We start from the raw sequence: 19,686 nt of genomic DNA on the forward strand, positions 1-19,686 counted from the left end.
AGAACATGCCCAGGCTCCCATTCCCTGGCTGAGTGTCGAACCACGGTACTCAGGCCAATCACTATGCTGCATTGCAGCATTGTGATTTGTCAGGGGAGCCTGGGTGCTTCCTGTCCTGTTCCCGACACAAGGAGAGATGTGGCATAAGGTAAGTGTTTTTGTCTTTATTATTTTAAACTCCACCACCTCTCCCCTGCCTCCCATCCCGCCACTCAAGATCTGTGCCGGCCGCCACTGGTAGCCACACTGAGTACACTCAATACAGTCAAGAGAAATCCTGTACCCAGATCCCGGGTGGTAAGACTTGTGGAACCACCATGCATGGATCTTTGAGGGTGGTACAAACAAGAGTCAGACTATCACTAAGTGCATTGGTTCCAACGATGAGCAGTATGAGTGAAGGCTACAGCGGCATCACATTTTATGTGCCAAACTACAGGAGCAGCAGAAAAAACAAACCTTTTCATGACAGGGACTCCCATTGGTGTTCACTGACAGCGGGTCAGAGTACCTGGTCATTCTGGGTGCGGAGTGTGGATTTTTCCCGAGGAGTAGGATGGAAAATAGTCTTCACCTTTGTAGTGTAGAGAGTGGGAGCATCCAGAAAAGGAAAGCTTCTTGGTTGGATATTCTGGGGTTTGGTGGTTCAGGGGTTTGAAAGGGAGGCAGGCAATCATTGTGGTGCAGCGTGCCCCTGTCTCAGCTCTTGGAGACAAGCCATTCTGCACATGCACATCCTTGCCTGGTGATTGACATCTGCCAGCAGGGTCGGCTCCTCCATTGGACGGAGGAGCGTAAACCCACTTAAACGCGCCGAGATGAAAAATATAATAGTAATTCATCATTACCATTTAATTTTCATCCTGACATCCTTCCCATACTGAACTAGCGGCAGGATGTGGGCGAGGTCACTGCTGAATGACAGCAACCGGGATTGGGAGGAGGGTGGGTTGTTTTTGTCCGTCCATCTTGCGATGGCAAGGCAGACATGCGCACTTTGAAATATCTAACCCAGCTGTCTTAAGACGGATGAGTTAGAGCAACTGCAGGCCTCCATAGCACTGTGGAGAGCCGAGACAGGCCACTCCCTCCAATCAGGACTCTGTTCTCATGCTGGTGAGCGCAGCGCCCTGATTTGTCAAGGGAGTTTCCTGGTGGCCGGGCTGCTGCACGAGGTCTGGTGCAGGAGGGCCAGTTGTCAGGTGTTTCTTTTAATATAGTTTAAGTATATATTTGTGTGCACCAGCTTTGTTTGATTTTTTTTTATCTGGGTGTGCGCCTCCCCCTCTTCCCAATGATGCCAGCTACCACTTTCAGCCAGTGCAGGTATTTCACCAAAACCCAAGTGCTATTCTCATGGACATAATGCCATTATTTAATCAGTCTGCTCTGTTTCGCCTGCGACACCATCTTGCCTACAGCACCATGCATTCTGCAAATCTGAAACTTCACCTTCCACAGTACAAAGTGCTGTCACCAGGACTGGGTGAAGGTGTCACACGTGATATGGTGCCAGGAGCTATGCACCCCTTCTAATCAATAAAGACATAAACTTTGACCTTGGTGATGTCAACAGTGCAATATGATTACATAACTTTGAGGAGAAAATAACTCCAGGCAGCAGTATGCTAATATACAGTGATGTGTGACAGACATAAACTGATGTTCAGCTAGCAGAAAAGAAAATGTAGAGTTGTGTTAGTAATGTCATTGGTTACTGTTAAATGTGGCTGCCAAGAAGCCCCAAATCAGTTGTGAATTCTTCACCAAGCCCTGGATTTTTACCTGAAAGTACTCTTCATTCTGTCTTTTTTTCTCATAATTCTTATAAAGGTAAACTCAAACCATTAGCCCCAGATTGCTGTTCTCTGCACAACCAGGAAAGACTGGGGGTGTCACATGTGAAATCACTAGACCATTTGCAGCTATTGGCTAATTTGTGTTTGCGATGTGGGCAGCCGCTGCGATGCACCGTCCCTCCGACCATTTTGCTTGTTGCGGGAGCAGAAGTGAACTGAGGGTAAAATGGAGCCGAGTGAGGGGTTCTCTAGCCTTCGTGCACAGCGTCCTTTTGTGTCCCCAGGTGTAACCAAAGGACCTTAAGAATGTTTTGTTTGTCCCAGAGCCCCCTTTCATGATGCAAGTTGAACTCCATGCAACCAATTCCCATGGCGAAGTGCCTTAAACATTCAAAGCGCTTCACATGATAACCAGGGCCCCTTCATTAGGGGACAAAGGGCTGTAGAGGTGGGCTCGCCACCGGAGTCCCTCTGCATTTCAAAGGGGTACATTCATGTGAAAATGAACCTCAAAAAGCTGAATGACTGAGTCCACATGACACAAACACGTGTCGAGCTCGGGGCTCACAGGTCAAGCTCACAGTTCAAAGTAGTATCCTAAACACGTCACTGGATAAAAACGCTAACAAAAATGTTTAAGCAGCTTGTGGGCTGATTTCGATTGTAAATTAGTTACTACTCCTAGGACCCCATATGTGGAAGCATCTAGGAGGCGCATTTTAATATCAGAAGCTTTGGGTGCTCTATTTATTCCTGGACGTTATTCACCATGTGATATGGACAAAGGGAGGAAGTAAAGCTGTGAAAGACTCCGGCATTTTAGCCAAAACAGAGGGTCTCCCTTTAAATCAGGGAGGGGTGGTGTAATTTCGCTGACAAACGATTTCGTTTTCCAGGCACAAAAAAACCTGCAGCGTTGACTTGAGGTCAGGTTTTAGTTCTGCCTATACAGAATTAATGTTTTTATTTTTTGAGCAAATCTACAGAACTTGCATCCCCTGAAAGGACTCCTCAGCACCCCCTAACCTCTCCACCCTGACCCCCCCCTTGTCATTGGCCTCTAGTGAACCTTTGACCAGTGGTGCCTTATAGGGCAGGAAAGCTAATGCTTCTGTTTCTAAACCCTACCATTTGTTCCTGTCTCCCTTGGAAGGGATGTTGAGGGGGTGGGGCGGAGGGGACACATCTCCCATTGGAGGGTCGGCTAGAAGTTTCACACATGGGGTCTCTTTGATAGCGGCGGAAGGTGAGGGTCTAAGAATTGTTAATATTTTGGGTGAACATGAATATGACTTTGAAGTCTTATATCATAGCTGCCAAGGTTTCAGATTGCTATGTGTGACGTTTTCATAATTTTAGTGTAATTATGATTGACATTTCATGACTATGAGTGATACTTTTTCGGAAGCAAAATAAAGTAATGAAGACTGGGAAGTCATACATATCAGCAATTACACCCATTTGAGCAAGAAGACACTCTTAAGAAGACATTAAAAATTATGGAAAGCACCAGAGCCTGAAGCATCTACTCCCCTCCTAAACTGATCGTACTGTTAAAAAAAACGCAGACTCATATCTGCACCTCTCCCATTGACAGTGCACGCTGCACCACTACAAACAAATGAAGGTTTCTGTAAATTTCAGCAAAGTCAGTTATTGTAGTAGGGTCAGATTAGCTGTTTTAAGAACCGGCCTAGTGTGCCTGCCACTTGCTCACCTCGAGTAGAGATAATACCATGACTGCAATCGTGGGAAGGTGGGGGGGGGGGGGCTTGAGAGCACATATCGTTCGCTGGGGTACTGAATGTAGCCGAGGTGCAGACTCCATTTCCCATATTTTTGTGATCCGCTCCATTTTCTTCTGCTGTGACTAACGGAAAGAAAGCTTTATCTAACTAATGGCTTTCTTGACTGCTCTGCCACTTCCCAGGTGACCTCGGAGAGGCCGAGGCAGGCCGCGGTGGTGCGAGAGGCAGCATGCTCGTTACCTCAACTACCCTGGCCGGACCTTTTGTAACAATCATATGCTCCTGCAGTGCCTTTGCCATGACTAGGGCCCACATCACCGTCCGGTGTCACTTCTCTTCGTCTCCGTCGGCTGATGTAATATTGAATAAAGCGGGGGTATTAACTACAGTGTTAAGAGGCGAGAGGCGGTGGCCCGAGCCGGTGGGAGCTGCAGAAAACAGGGCTGTGAGTCCTTCGGCCAGTGCCATGATTATTTGCAGCGCACCGGCCATAACTATTATATGCACCGCAAACTAGCCAGCCGAGCTGCCTTCTAACTCGCAAAATAAACTCCCCGCGCGCGCTCTGGCTGCAGGATGTGACGTCTCCTCCCAATGGTGTCATGCTGGTAGTGAAAGCTGCGTGGATTTGAAGCACAATATAAATTATAGCAGTTGAGTAAGCGCTGCCAGCAAACTTAGCTCAACTGCGAGCCCAAGCCTGCTGCAGCAGCAAGGGGAAGCAACGGGTGGTGCGCTGCCACAGACTCAGCGATTTTAGTGACAACTGACACACACTGATATGCGTGACAATGCATTTCAGTGAGCTAATGCTGAGTACCACACTGAAATGCGTTGGTGTCACGCCTGATGCGTGCTACTTGGTAGGCATGTTGTATTTTTTAAAAAAAAAAAATTTTTTGATTGGGTTGGCACTTTATGGTCATAGCTGATTAAAACTGTAGCGTTCCATCGATTAAGAACTTTTGTCAAAAAAGAGGCACTCAGTTGGATACTAACTTGTCATATTTTATCATAATTCCACTACACATTCAGTTTTTTCAGAAGTTATTAAAGAAATAGCTTCAAAACAGGTTTCCCTTCAAATTACACAAAAAGTAAATAATCTGTTCTAAAGTTTTCAGTCTCCCTGCCCTGCCAAATTCCATCTGGGAAACAGATGCGGCCGGAGACAGAAAACTGCCCACACGTGCAAGGCAGCCGCATTAATCATTGGACACAAACCCCTGACCGAAAGCCTGGCAATATTAATGGTGAATGCTTTTGGGGCTGTTCACCCTCTAATTCAATATAATACTGTGCGGTAAAATCACGGTGTTCAAGTTTTCCCCGGTGAGACACGACTTCCCCATCCATAGTTCTTCCTGTCGAACCGTGGAACAAGACAGTAAGGAGCAATTTCTCCCGTTCAAAGCCCGCAGATCTGACGTCTTACACTTTTTTCGTGCACACATTTCATGGCGTGTCACCTGAAGAAATTTGTCCCCAGAGGTGTGTGCAGAATTTGTACACAAATAATAATCCTGTTTGTTCAAACATGTTTACTTAACACCCGAGCCTGGATTACCATTCCAAATGTAACAGAGGTATTGGACTTTATTGTCGGTTATTCCCCAACTCTCCAATGAAGTCATCTAGGGCATAACGGGTGTGACCCCACGTCAAGCCCCCGTCACTCGTATAAACACGAACAAAACACACATTTGTTTCCCATGAAATTTCCAAGCATTGCTAAAATGCCCTTTTCCTGACAGGCAACGACAAGTGACATCACATCCGGTAAAGCTAGGCCACACCAGACTTGCCTGAAGAGACTTCTCCCATCTTTAATACAACAAAATGCACAGTGTGAGGAAGTGACATCGCTCACCCTTTGGCCTACATGACATCAGAGTTGAACCCTTATCCCGCTCTTAGCCTCTCTCTATTGACGTTCCTACCTCCATGAATTCTGTCAGGGGTAAACAAGCGTTGGCAAAGCTAACACACGGGCATTGACCGGTGAATGATAGATAAAGTAGAATTAGGGCTTTAAGTGGGATTAAAAAACTGAGGGGTCTCTCAAAGGGGCGTGGTCAGTGTAATTAAGGGTGTGGCTAAAAAACATGTAAGCTAAAAATCTGTGCGTAGCATAGTGCGCCACCCAACTTGTATTTTGCTGTTTCTATCATTGCATCCAGATATATGACACAACAAGTAAGATCATAAATACAACAAGTCAGGACTATTGACTTTGTCAATGGTTGTTAGCTGCATAAGATAAATAAGCATTTTCAATAAATAATATTGAAAAAGCTTTGACTTAAAGCCCTGGTGATACCACAACAGTGTTGCTGCTCTACTGTAGAAAACAATGGTGAAGGTAACTCTTCTAAAAAGGATTGCATTTACCTCTCTGGGTCGGATTAAACATATAGCTGAAAGGGGGATATTTTGAATCCCTGCTAGTTCAATATAGAAGGACACAGCTCTCCAGCTTGCCCTGCCTGGCCCGCATCCTGCTGAAGGTCCCCATCCTTGTTCCGACCGGGCTTTGACTGAAGAGAAACAATATAACTTGTTACTTTGTTTCTCTTCAGGTCAGTCCCGGGTTAGCGCGAAGGAGCTCAATGCAGGCTGCAGACTGCACCTGCGTTCTCACACTCACAGCTCTTTACCGAAGTGCTTAGGGGGCCCCCTTCACCTACTCTAGGCTGGGGGCCCCCGCACCGCGGGAGCTGGGGGGGCGTGTCTGTTACGCCCCTGCTCCCTACCATCCAACACATGGTGCCGTAGATCAGTATGGGCACTCTCATGGGGGACTCCACAGAATCCCACAGGCTAGAAGTAGTCCTAGTTAACACACACAGATCGTTGAGCACCCACAAGGCAGCACTGGATGAAGCAAATATGTTATGACTCCAAGAATCCAACCACGGGCCTCCCGAGAGGGAGGAAACAACACCACAGCCAAGGATGGAAAGGCAGTCCGCAGAAGAGAGCCTTGAGAAGAAGGGTGGAAGGAAAGGCAGACTGGGTCATGCGGAGCAGGACGGTGGTGATGCAGGGGGGGCTGAGGCACCGGATCACCCGTGGCTTGATGCCCCAAAGCCCCCAGAAGAGAATTGTGGAGCAATGCTTCAAAAGGAAGGAACTGCTCCCGCCCACCAGAGCCCTGGTGGAGAACTTCCAAGAGGTTATCAGTAGGGAACGGGGTCACAGGTTCACCCATCCGCAAAATGCCAGCGACTGTGGAAATAACACGAACAAAAGCAACACTTGCCTCCGTAGGGCGCCGCGGTGGAGAAAGCAATTCCTCCGTGGGCAGCGGCTGCAAACTGAGTCGTCTGTCCCCAAGTCCAGCTGTAGGGGGAAGCGACCAGCCCCGGAATGGTGGGGGATCCACGGATGAGTGGGGAACCTGAGTGCACCCCGGGGAAGGCAGAGAAGCTGGTAGAGGAACCAACCGCGAGCTGCGGAAAAGAGGGTCCGAGAATTTAGGCCGCGGGATGGCGAGGAGCCCTCCCTGGAAGACGCTGGTGAAAAGGCAACAATGCGGCGTCCCGTCTTCGGAGAGGAAAAGACTAACAGATGACAAACCTCTGGAGAGGAAGGAGCCTCAGGAGACGAATCAAGGGCCCGGCACGGTGCCGTGGAGTCCGCCACAGGCGCCAGAGCGGGCATAGGCAGCGCCTTGTCGACCTCCTCCACCATGTGCTTCCAAGTAGATTGGGGCGGGGTCGCAGCCAGTGCGGGTAAGGAAAGGCGCCGAAAAGGCGCCTGCTCGACCTCACTCGGGGCAGCCGCCCGCGGAGAGGACCAAAAGGGACTCAGGAAAGCACCCCAGGCCCCGGCCTCCACCCACGGCACTGCCTGGTCCGGGGAAGAAAGCCTCCGGCACTTAAACGACGACGGCTCGGCCTCTGGAGAGGCAGCCACCTGCTCCGAGGGCTGAGGGGGACTCAGGGACAAGCCCTGAGTCCGGGTGCCCTCCTGCGATGCCACAGGGAGCCCCATAGGAATTTGCAGCGAGGGAGGGATGCCACGGGTCGAAGAGCAGAGCCTCAAAGGACTACCCCTCGATGACACCACCCTCCTACAACCTGAAGCCAAAATATTCGGCGCCGGGCCAAAGCCGCCGGTGCCACTGCGGAAAGCCCGCCGCGAGGCAAGGGGTCCGCGGACGTCTTAGATAGAGGAGGAGGGGCCAGAGAAGCCAGCAGAGCTGTAGCATAGGCTGTCATTTGGGCCCTAGTCGTCCGACACTGGGAAACAGCAGATAGGGTGAGGAGACTGGAGGGGGCGCACGTCCTGAGGGGAACCCGCGCTCTCCACCGAACAAAGACAAGACCTCAAAGACAAACTACAGGACCTACCAGCTGGCGAGCGACGCCCTTGGGGCCATAGCGTGGGGCGATGCCGCAGACGGAATCGGCGGTTCTTAGCCTCCAAGGTAGGGGACCGACGCTTGGATGACACCGATCTGGACAAGCGGGCCGACAGCAATTTCATCCGGCGCTCCCGCTGGGACTTCAGTTTGAGGAGCTGACAAGCTTTGCAGTCTGTTGAGTCATGGTGCTCGCCCAAACACAACATACATATAGGGTGAGCGTCCGTCGCTGATATCTGACGTGCACAATCTGTACACGACTTGAAGCTCAAAGGCATTCGCACACTGTTCCACGAAACAAAACGTGAAAATTAGGCCTAAAAACAGGCTAGGACACGATCCGGATCCACTTTGCATGCGGAGAAGAGAAACACTGGCGTCGGCGAACCGGGTTGGAGCTTATGTGACCTGGCTGACATCACGCCCGTGGACGACATCAGTGCGGAGTCACGTGGTACCGCCCCCGGCATGCAGAGATGCTGTGGCACAGAAAATTTTCCGGATCCAGTCTTACGCCTGGGGATAATTCTACGTTAAGGAATCTGCGGCAAGGAGTCTCTATCAGATGAGCGCCCTCGCCAACAGCATTGAGGCCATCTCCAATCAAGCCAAAGAGCTCTTCTCCTACCCAGCAGTCACCAAGAACACCATCTATCCCTTCCAGGATCACCCCAACTTCCTTGCGGAGTTCTTTCACCAGAAATTCTTAGACATCTACAGTAACTTCGACCCCCCATCCCACCAACCTCAACTATCTTCACGCTCACACTGACTCCCACCAACTCTCTAACTGAAAACAGCTCTCACCCAAGACACCTCCAGCATTATGAAGTCAATCCACTTTGGTTCCCTCACGGGACCACTGCTCACACCACATCTACAACCTAGGGAGAGAAGAAATCAGTACCCACCTCACTGAAGTCCTCAATGCATCCATCACAACAGCCACCGTTCCCACCGCCTGGAAGCATGCAGAGCTCAAGCCTCTTTTGAAGAAGCCCTCTGCCGACCCCAGCAAACTCAAGAACAAGGTCTTGAACAAAGCCATCAACCGCCAGCTCACAGAATAACTTGAACACAACAACATTCTCGACACCTCCCAATCAGGATTCAGAGCCAACCACAGCACCGAGCCCGTCCTGATCGCAGCCAGGGGTGACCTCAGATGCCTCCTTGAACAGGGGAGATGGTGTTCCTCATCCTCCTCGACCTCTCAGCAGCCTTCGACACCAACTCCCGCACACCCTCATCATCAGGCTCCCTGTAGACAAAAGATGCCAGTTCAAGCTCCTCACCCACGCGTTCAAGGCCGTAAACAACATCAGTCCTCCATACATCAACCACCGCCAGTCATTCCATTTTGCTACCAGAGAGCTTGGTTCCTCTTCCCTCGCCTTAGACCACATGCCCCGCATCCGCTGGAGGTGCTGCGGAGGTTGTTCCTTCTCCTACATCCCTGCCAAGTCCTGGAACGACCTCCCCCTCCACCTATGCACCTGCCCTTCTCTTCAAGCAAGGACATAAGGAACCAACAACTGGAGACCCCCTGCTATGACAAGCAGTGCTTTACAAGAATTGGTTTATTGATTGACTGATCTATGTTTTTAATTAATGTATGAAGCTATGTTTGAATTTGTATTCAAAAAGAGATAAACTTGACCTCTGTACTGAACAGCAGATTGATAATTTTAACAAAGTTGAGGATCTTTCTTTCCTAAGCATTTCCACATTCTATGAAGGATGATTCAGTAGGAGTGCATTATTATTACCGACTCTACATTGTGGCATACATGGGTCAACATCAAGTATCTAACACCAGCATTAAACAGGACTCCTATGTAAGCAGTAACATACCATCATCTCAGCCCCTATTTTCACCATCCATCCAGCAACCACAAAATCACCTCATGGCCCCCACCTCTAATTGCAGAATGGCGTAGAAAAACAAATTGTGGTTAAAAAACACAATATCCTTGATTTTTATTTCTAAGTTAGGATAGGATAATTTGCTCCATCATTCCCCCAAACACCCAGAAAGTCCATCAACAATTCATTGGCAGGGCTCTTTGATGTGGCAGGCATGTCAGCTCACTTCTCATGACCATGTAAGTAAGTAGAGGAAGAAAGATCAGCAGAAACATAGCCTTATATATCCAGAGAAAGTACTGTTGCATGCTCTTATTAATTCATCCAGGAAATCCATCACATCAACAGTATTGACAAATATTTGTATTTTACTATTTAGGTGAGCTCATCAGCAATGTATATCATTTTAAGCTACAAAATATGGAAGCATTTCCTCTGCAATAAATACATTCTTCAAATTTAGCCAACCATATAAAAAGTGTGACTACACTAGATAAATAGAGTTCCAAGCTTCTGATTAGTTTACCTGCTTGTCCTGTGCCTCAGTCCGTGCCTCGACACGCCTCAACACCACCCAGTCACTTGAACATGAAGCTTTTCAGTTATCGACTCATTTCCAACTAAATCACCTCTTAGACTGTCCCCCTATCTTTATTCCCACCTTGGCATACACCTTCTTTATCTCTAGCTACTCACTCTTCCCCAGTTTCCCCCTTCCCCACCTCCACCAAGTCACACTTCCCTTTGTCCATAATATACCACTGCACTGCAGTCTTGGCTGGGGTAGATGGGAGAGCCCTGGTCCTCCAGTTGCCTTGGGATAGAGGTCACGGTGCAGCAGCCATCTTCCCCGATTTCCACACACTGATTCTCAGGGTGTGCCTATGGCATATAAATTCATTCTGTCAACATAAGCCTCATTAGAAGCTGCTACTGGAGTTATTACTGCCTTTTAAATCTGGGAACCAATATTCATTGCTCACACTTTTCTAGACTGTATGAGAGCTAAATTGTGTGTCGCTAGTTGTATCCAAATTTCATTACACGTTTGCAGAGCCTAATGCTGACTCTAATTTTAAATATCTTTTGACGTTCTAAAAGCTTTTAGATTTTCTGCACTATATGTAAACTCACAACATAGTGTATTTTTTTTACCACAAGAGAAAGCTTTGAAAAATCCCCAAAATAACGGAAAAAAAAATAGCGAGAACTAATGCCTCATTAAGTAAACATTATAGTCACATAGTGTATAACATATATATATATATATATATTCACTGAAAAAAATATATGCTTCAGGGACATTGTAGTTAGTTGGACATTGCACTCATACAAAACCAGAGAAATTCAGCCGTTATAGTTAGTTAAGCTGTTAGAAATGTGATCCCCGGCTGGCCAGGGCTTGCGCCAAAGTCAGTCAGAGACCACCACTCCTAAGTCAGGGCAAGGGAGTTACACGCCAAGATAACCCCTGCTCACCCTCTAGGTAGCGTGGCGCGAGCAGCAAGGCTAAACTTGGAGGCGATGTGAGTTAAGTATTTGCGCACGCACCCCAGCAACAACACCCAAGGCCCACCACAAAGGAAACTCCACACAAGGTTATATAAAAATAGCCTTTGTATTACGCCAAAACACATTAGATAAAACACACACTTTACAATGTGCCAGGGGCACGGGCAGAATTTACAGGGGATATTTACAAGACAGGGCCACCTGGACCACTGTCAGGAATCAGCACTTTTAGAAGCTAGCACTTTTAGCACATAGAATTAAAACTGTAGTACAAAAATAACATATAGCACCCAACCAGTCACTACTGGTACCAGGTGAGCACCACCTATGCAATCCTCATTATCCTAGGAGATCACACAAGGAACCTGGGCCTCGCTAGTACCACCTGTACTAGCAAGAAGGAAACCACCTAAGTATCGCTATACCTGTAGGGGTCTAAGGAAGGAAAACACATGATGCATTATCAACACATTTCAGCGGTGTAAAAGCAAGGCACATGACGTATCAACACACATTCAGAGGTGTAAGGAACCACAACAGCGCAAAATCCACATTAGCCACCACCTGTGGCAGTCCCTGTGTCCCAAAGTCAGGGGGCCTAAACGTGGCAGTTGCCCACAAAGTGCTGGGCAACTGGTGCAGGGAAAGTTAGGGCAACGTTGGAGCCTCTCTGGCTCAAGAACCACCACTGTGGAACTGCTGAGCCTCTTGGGACTCGCAAAGCAAATGGCACCCTCAGAGCCTCTCTGGGCTCGCAGGAACGGATCTGGGCTGTGAGCCTCGCCGGGCTCTGAACAAGGACTGGCCCTCCTGAGCCTCTCTCCGGCTCTCAAACAAGAATGGGCACTCGAGCTCGCAGGCTCGTAAATACAAATGTGGCTGGAGTCTCTCGGGCTCTAAATGAAGAAAGTGCCCCCAGAGCCCTCGTGGCTCTAAATTGATAGAAATGCCCCTGAAGTTGGAGCGGCCCTCTGTCAACTGGGGCCGCTCTGAGAAACAAGAGAAAGACGCTCCCGCACTCACCGGGCTCCGCTGGCGGCTCTTTGTTCCTGGACACGGGGCTCTCCTCCTCACACGGGAGCCTCGCTCCCTGCAGCACTTCTCCGACGGTCGCTCTGGGGCCGCGGGCGGGGCTCCTCTCGCTCTCCGGGGCTCTCCTGCCCTGGGGAACCTTGCGCCCAGCCTCACTCTTCTCGCTGCACGTCCTGGTACCGGAGCGCAGGGTGGGCTCCTGTCGACTTCCGGTTGTCCCACCTGTTCCGCCTGACTTCCGGTTCAGGGCCGCCAATGGCAGCGCGGCCCTGGGGGTGTGGAGGCGGGACTTCCGGGTCGCCGTAGGCAGCGCGGCGGCCCAGCCGGGTTCCTGGGCTGCGGTGGTGATTTCCACACGGGGTGAGCTCCCGATAATTCAAATAAGGCGAGGTGGGCTCTCGCTATGGCCACGAAAATAGCGGCACTGTCCCTGGCGAGGTGGGCACTCGCCAGGGGCTTCAAAATCAGCAAATTAGGCGGGCAAATGCCGGGTGGGCACCGGCTGTGCAAAAAGCGCTCCCAAGCGCTACAAAACAAATACAGCGCTCCCAGGCGCTATAAGACAGCAACAGGCCCAGCAAAAGTCCTTAGGGCAGGCAGGGGGCAAGGCTGGGCCCAGAGCCAGCACACTGGGTCTCCAGGCAGGGAGACACTCCAAGTGGCGGTCCTCTGGCCCAGCAACAGCAGCAACAGCCCCCTCTGGCAGGATCCAAAAGTAGAACAACTTCTGTGTGGACACAGCCCCATTTTTATACACCTAAATCCTTTGTCTGTAGGTGCAGGGTGGGGGGAAAACAGTCGCAGCTGGTTTTGAAGTACTCTGTTTACCTCAACCACCCTCTCTATTCACTGGCAGGGCTTGGGTCATCAGTCGCACCACAGGGGGCGGAGCCAGCATTGTGTAGGGAAAAGCCCAACCCATTCAGGACACAGGTACACTCCTCCCCAGCCATCAGTATGCTAATCTCCCACTCGCCACCGGGGCAGACCCATCCAGACTCCTGGAGCCAGGCTCACCAGCCTGCTCCAGCCAATCACACGCCAGGCATATTTTATATTAATATGCCAACTCCTAGAAGTGGTACTTCTACATATGACACACTCATGCAACACACACCATTGCGAAGCATTCACTCTCACGAGTTCGCACATATCAGATTCGAACCTGTACACCCCACGCATCAGGAACTACCAGGGACACATACATTCCCCATGCATTCCTATGGGAGGGCAGGCCTATCTCATCACATGCACTCAGAGTGCGCACGCACTTTCCACTGGGACACAGTGAAAGTGCGCAGAACCCAAAAATCACCATCACCAGGTCACCATTACAAGCAAAAAGTCTAGGGGTGAACCTGCCATAAGGGCCAAGTCCAACATAAGCTAACTATAACTCGCACCCCCGCAATGCACTGCTGACGACACCACATATTACATCACTCATGACATGGCCAGTGACATCACTGATGACATCACTGATGACATCTCAAATGACACACTGATGACATCATCCAGAGACTGGGTGATTTTTAAAAGTGTAACAGTTTTATATATAGATACTTAAAGGTGGATTGAAGAATGAGTGGGTGTGTGAGTGTTTGAATGGATGATTTAGTGGGTGCATGACTGACTATAGGTGAGTGATTAAATATGTCTTAGTGAATGCATGGGTGAATGACTAATCTGTGTGAATGTCTGTATCAGTCTGACAGTTGGTGTGTAACTGGCTGCATGGGTTGGTGAGTAGCTAAATGAGTGTCTATATGTCTTAATGATTGGTTGTCTGAGTACCTGTATGAGAGCCTAAGTGTCTATGTGGATGGTTGAGGGTGTGACTCCCTGCATGGATGTGTTAGTGGGTGATTTAGTGGGTGTATGGGTTCATGAGTGTGTCTGCGAGGGGCTGTATGGGTGAGTGAGTGTGCGTATGGCTATGTCAGTGAGTGAATGGCTGTCTCAGTGGTATATGTGTGTGTAACTACATATGTGAAAGGCAGTATATGTGAGTGTTGGAGTATATAACTAACTGTATGTGAGAGTGAGTGATTGTGAGAGTGGCTGTATGCATGAGTATGTTCTTGTATCAGTGAGTGTAGAAGAGAGTATGTGTTAGTATCTGTATGAATAAGTGAGGGGTGTGTATAACTATATAAGTGAGTAAACGGCAGTGTTATTGATTCTTTGGGTGACTGACTAGGTGTGTGAGTAACTCTATGGGTGAGTGACAGTATGTGAGTGGCTGTATTGGGTGTATGAGTGCATATATCAGAGGCTGTATTGATGAGTGACTGCATGTATGAGTGACTGTATCAGTGAGTGAGTCGATGTCTGTAGACCTATGAATCAGTGAGTGGGTATGTACTAACTGGTATTGGTGTTTCTATGGTTTCGAGAATGTAGTCTGCATTTTAGAGTGTGTGTATGAAAGGTTTTATTAGGGTGTGAGGAAGTGCATCATATATTAACTGGATGATGTCATCAGTGATGTCATTTGAGATGTCATCAGTGATGTCACTGACCATGTCATGTAATATGTGACATCATCAGCAGTGCATTGTGGGGCCGCGAGTTATGGATCGCTCAACTAACTATAACAGCCGAATTTCTCTGGTTTTGTACGAGTGAAATGTCCAACTAACTATAATGTCCCTACAACCTATGGTGGTTTTTGCAGTGAATTTGGAAGGTTGTTTTTTAAATGCTAATTACTAACTATAAAGTCCCTGTGAATATTGTTTATGTATATGTGTTTCATTTACAGCTGTAATGAAGTCCTAAGGGACAAAACACGTTGGCTGGCCGATTTGCAATTTATACAATCAAAAATTCAATAAAGTTGGACTTAAACACACCTACAAGACTCCGGAAGGAATTGAATGTACTTGAACCATCCTGTGTGTATAAGTAGACTGGGATATATAGACCGTTTCCCAAAGCTCTTAATTTAGTCAAATTTCTGCTCTATTGTATGCTCATTTTCAGTTGTTTTGCTTGTTATTGGATTGACCGTGGCTTCTAAGCAGTGGGGTCATGAAAAACTGAGTGCCGTGAAGACTTATAATAGCAAAACATTACACGTATTCAACATCAAACGACCCTCACTGCTGTTGTATAGTCTTAGGAAATTGGTATCTATTTATATAACAATATTTACCAATGTTACATGCTCCCTTTTGTGCCTGTGGTGTCTTCTGGGGTATGGGACTCCTTCCACTGTCTCATTACAATATTAGCAACAACAGTGAGATTTAAACATTGTGTGTAACGTACCACGGATGAGATATTCTGTGTGACCACAGACCTATACTAATAAAACTGGGTGTATTCTTTTGGGTCCTGCCGAGTCTATCTGGCTCTATGGCTTCACTTTTCTCATTATAACTAGGCACAAAAGGTCCAAGTGTGTCTGATAAAAGCCAGGGTTTTAGTGCACTGCTTGGGTAGTTTAAGGGACAGTGCAAGGCAGGGAGGGGCGGGTAGTGTAGGGTTTTAGGCCTTAGGGCAGTGAGTGGGGAATGGGTAGTTGGAGTAGTTTTTAGGGCTGGGAGGGGGTCGGGGTAGGTTTTAAGGCAGTGGAAGGGGTTGGGGTAATTTAAGGGACAGTGCAGGGAGGGTGTAAATGTAAATTGATACTTGTATAGCGCACTACTCACCCGCAAGGGTATCAAGGCACTTGTACGAATACTGATGTGAAACCCATCCTGGCTTTCCCTGTGAGGTGTCCACTCCTGGGCACCCCCAAGGTGAAGGCCAGGCATCCTTAGCGTTGTGGGGGCCGTTGTGGAGATTAAGCAAGCTATTGCCCAGAGTTGCAGAGTGGGACTCAATGATTGGAATAGGCACCGAGGCGAGAATTATCAGGTCCGTGGAATTTTGAGCCCAAGACCCGCCGAGGCAGGGAATTGAACCCTGGTCCCGGGCTAGACCTCTGCATCAGGGTCTGCCGCTCTAACCATTGAGCCACACTTCTCCACAGGGTGGGGGTGTGCTCAAACCACACCAGGGTGTGAATAGTGATGGGGAAATGGACATCAAAGTCAGCTTTTGGAGAGTGAGGGGGCATGGCACTAAATGAAAGGGAGGGTAGTGAAAACTAGAAGAAAGCAGGGTGAAGATGACTGGAATGTTGCAAGATGACACAGCTTTTTGCAGGAAAACAGCATAGGTCATGTCAAAGTAGAGAATTCCATTATAGGGGGAGAGGAGGAGGACAGGGGAATGGGATGGATTTTCATGATGCCCGCAAACCTGTGCCTTAGGCTAGGAGAATGGTTACCAGTATGGGAGAAGAGTAAAAAGGTGCAAAGAGAAGGATTTCTGTAATGGGGTGGTGGAGATAGCTTCAGCATGGGACAGATGTAATGGGATGGAATAGTCTGTACGAGTGGGTACCAGCATGAGGTAATTTTACCATTCCCCCTCTACTTCTTCACTCCCCATAAATCGAGTGTACGGGCTAATAATCTCACATTATTGTGTAATCTCATGTATTTTCTTTTCTACTATGTTTCTACTTGTCTATATAATTATGGAACCTGTAACTCACTGATCCTCATGTAAAGCGCTCTGATACCTCCGGGTCTAGCCAGAGCTATATAAAACTTTGCAAAAAAATAAATAAGTTGGAGTGCATGGTTTTAGGCCTAGGGCAGCGAGAGGGGAATGGGTAGTTGGGTTAGTTTTTAGGGCGGTGGGGGGATCGGGTAGGATGTAGGGCAGTTAAAAGATTTGAGGTAGTTAAAGGGACAGCACGGGTGGGGTGGCGGGTAGTGTAGGGTTTTAGGCCTTAGGACTGTGGGGGGAATGGGTGGTTGGGGTAGTTGGTAGGGCTGGGGAGGGAGGTTTTAGGGCAGTGGAAGGGGTTGGGGTAGTTTAAGGGACAGAGCAGGGGGTGCGGGGTTGTGGTGTAAGTTAGGGTGCAGGCTTTTAGGCCTTAGGGCAGTGGGAGTGGTATGGGTAGTTGGGTTTGTTTTAGGAATGGGGGGTCAGGGAAGGTTTTAGGGCAGTGGAAGGGGTTGGGGTAGTTTAAGGGAACGCGCAAATTTCACTGCATCAGTTCTACATGGCTTTTTGGCATGGGAACGCCCACCCTGCATACGTTATACCTCACGCAGGTATCATCTGGCGCAAGGCTTTACAACTTGACGCCTCTCCCTAGGTAATACCTTAAAATTTTCAAATTGGACAATAATAAATCAAAACATCCCAAAGTGCTGCAGCTTGAGTCTATGTAGCCAGGGTCACAATGCAGATGCTGTGCATATGTACATACATATAGACATCTCTGTCTGCCTAGCCTATTCCTATTTCACACTACTTGTTTTTCTGTCACAGAGAGTGAGCCTCCTTACCTTATTTCCATTTTCCTGTGTTTCTGTCTCCATCTTGATGTCAGGCATCAGTAGGCTATTGTACGTGCTCTTCCCATTAAGGCTCTGTTCTTCTATTCTGCATTCAGAGTTTGGCTGAGAAGACACAGGAATGTCACTCAAGTTCAGAGGCTGCTCATCTGGCTCCAACTTTGCCTGACCGTTAGTTGTTGGCTCAGTTGTCTCCTCCTGTGTTTCCCCTGCAGTAGTAGAGTTGGGTTGTCCAATGGACTCATGGCCATTAACGCTCTCTGGAGCTGAATCATCTGCTAAGAAGCAAAAACACAAACATATTGACTGTCAAACAACTGGTAGCTGGCACCTTGACATCGATCAAACATATCACAAAATTGATTTCCGGGATTCAAACTTTTCGAATTTGCTGCAGGTGAAACAGAACCTGACAGCCCAGGACTTGCCCTCTTGCTAGTTTGTGGCGGGTTACCAATTCATGGCTTCTCTCCAGAACTGAGCATCCTCCCCCCACCCCAAGTGCAATGTCTCTATGTGGATGTGGAAATGATGTACTCCATCACAACAAGAAGCGGCCAATGCGCCAATTACACTACCTCCATCTTCCTCGCTTCTCTCCAATGCATACTTGCTTTCACCCACCAGCACCTGTTCCAACCTACATGTTAAAAAGAGAGCTGTAGTCACCACAATGGTATGAAAGACCGCATTCCGTGGAGTACCATCTGCTTATGGGGAGTAGTACATGTTCACCACAGCTGTCCATTCTAGGTATCACGCTTTCCACTGCAGAGACTCAGCCCTTCTGCCAGATTTGACACTGTCATGTGAAAGGGTACACTGTACCTCAAAGAGCAAGCAGGGACTGGTTGTGGAATTTTTGTTTCAGTTTCAGACTGTCTGCATGTCAAGAGTAAACAAGTGTTACATGTGGCTCAGCGGGCTTTTCAAGCAGAATTTAACACAGCAATGTAAAAAAGGATGCTGACAGCCCTTTCATGGGCAATTTCACAGTTCTGTTACTTGTAGGGGTAAAGCTAGCCAAGTAACCACTGCATGCTTTTAATTATTTTTCCCACTTTATTTTCAATATGTAGATCGGTTGATTAAATTACTTTTTATTATTAGTTATTAAAAGCTATGTACTATGCAGTCTGTTTTTTTGGGGGGGGGAGCTTCTGTTTGTTTTCGATTAGTTTGTATAATATATATATATTAAAGGAATGCCTTTGAGCTACAGGCCCCAAACCTGTAGAATATATATGACATAAATCAAACACAGTCTTATTCCAAGTTTTATTAATCTCACACTCTGCTATAACCTCCAAACCTACCTGGTCCTTTTCATTACATTTTCCACGATCCACGATCCAAGAACAAAATTGTATTCTCTGTGTTTAAAAAGTGCTTCAGACACACAGTTCCACCACTTAAGGGTAAAAACAAATACCATGTGACCTTCAATGGACCTCTGAACAAGGTTTCCACAAAAGTGGATTCAATGACGTGAAAGAAGAAGTAATAAACATAACATCCTTGTAGCTCAAAAATTACCTTAGTAAAACAAACAAAAGTAGTAAATGACTGGGCCAAATATGAATCTTAGTACACAGTTCATAGGCCAAAGTAAAATGGCATTTCGACAATTTTATCAAGCATAATATTCACCAGATGGCGATGGATACAAGTGAGAAACAAGATCCTTCAGGTGTAGGAAAGGCCTTGATGACATTATGAACTTCAGTAAGTAAGAAAAGTAGAATGAGCCAGGTAACAGAAAAGAAAGGAGGAATGGCCAACACCTAGCATGCAGTACAAAGCTAACAGACAAAAGATTTCTCTAAGAAAAAATATTCCACCATCATTTTTACAGATGGCATCCTAATATCTTTGATGGATGTTCTCTTAATTAGTTCAGCCTCAGTTTTGTCAACTATTATACTCTTTTCATGAATAAGCGACTGAGCAACACTACAACATTCCTTAGACAAAAAAAAGTCTACTATTTAGATTTA

General features: G+C 47.7%; 1 protein-coding gene across 4 annotated transcripts in view; it reads right to left on the bottom strand.

Moving 5' to 3' along the window:
• Window positions 1–19,686, bottom strand: part of NOL4 (nucleolar protein 4) — a 713,110-nt gene that overhangs the window by 226,260 nt on the left and 467,164 nt on the right. For 2 of the 4 annotated variants that reach the window (XM_086965702.1, XM_086965700.1), the window contains exon 7: window positions 17,681–17,967. In XM_086965702.1, coding sequence (XP_086821828.1) covers window positions 17,681–17,967 — 287 coding nt within the window. The remainder of the gene's footprint in view (window positions 1–17,680; window positions 17,968–19,686) is intronic. The other 2 variants (XM_086965703.1, XM_086965701.1) reach the window with 1 other exon arrangement.

Source organism: Lissotriton vulgaris, chromosome 4_1, assembly GCF_964263255.1.
Source record: "Lissotriton vulgaris chromosome 4_1, aLisVul1.2, whole genome shotgun sequence".
Classification (NCBI taxonomy): domain Eukaryota; kingdom Metazoa; phylum Chordata; class Amphibia; order Caudata; family Salamandridae; genus Lissotriton; species Lissotriton vulgaris.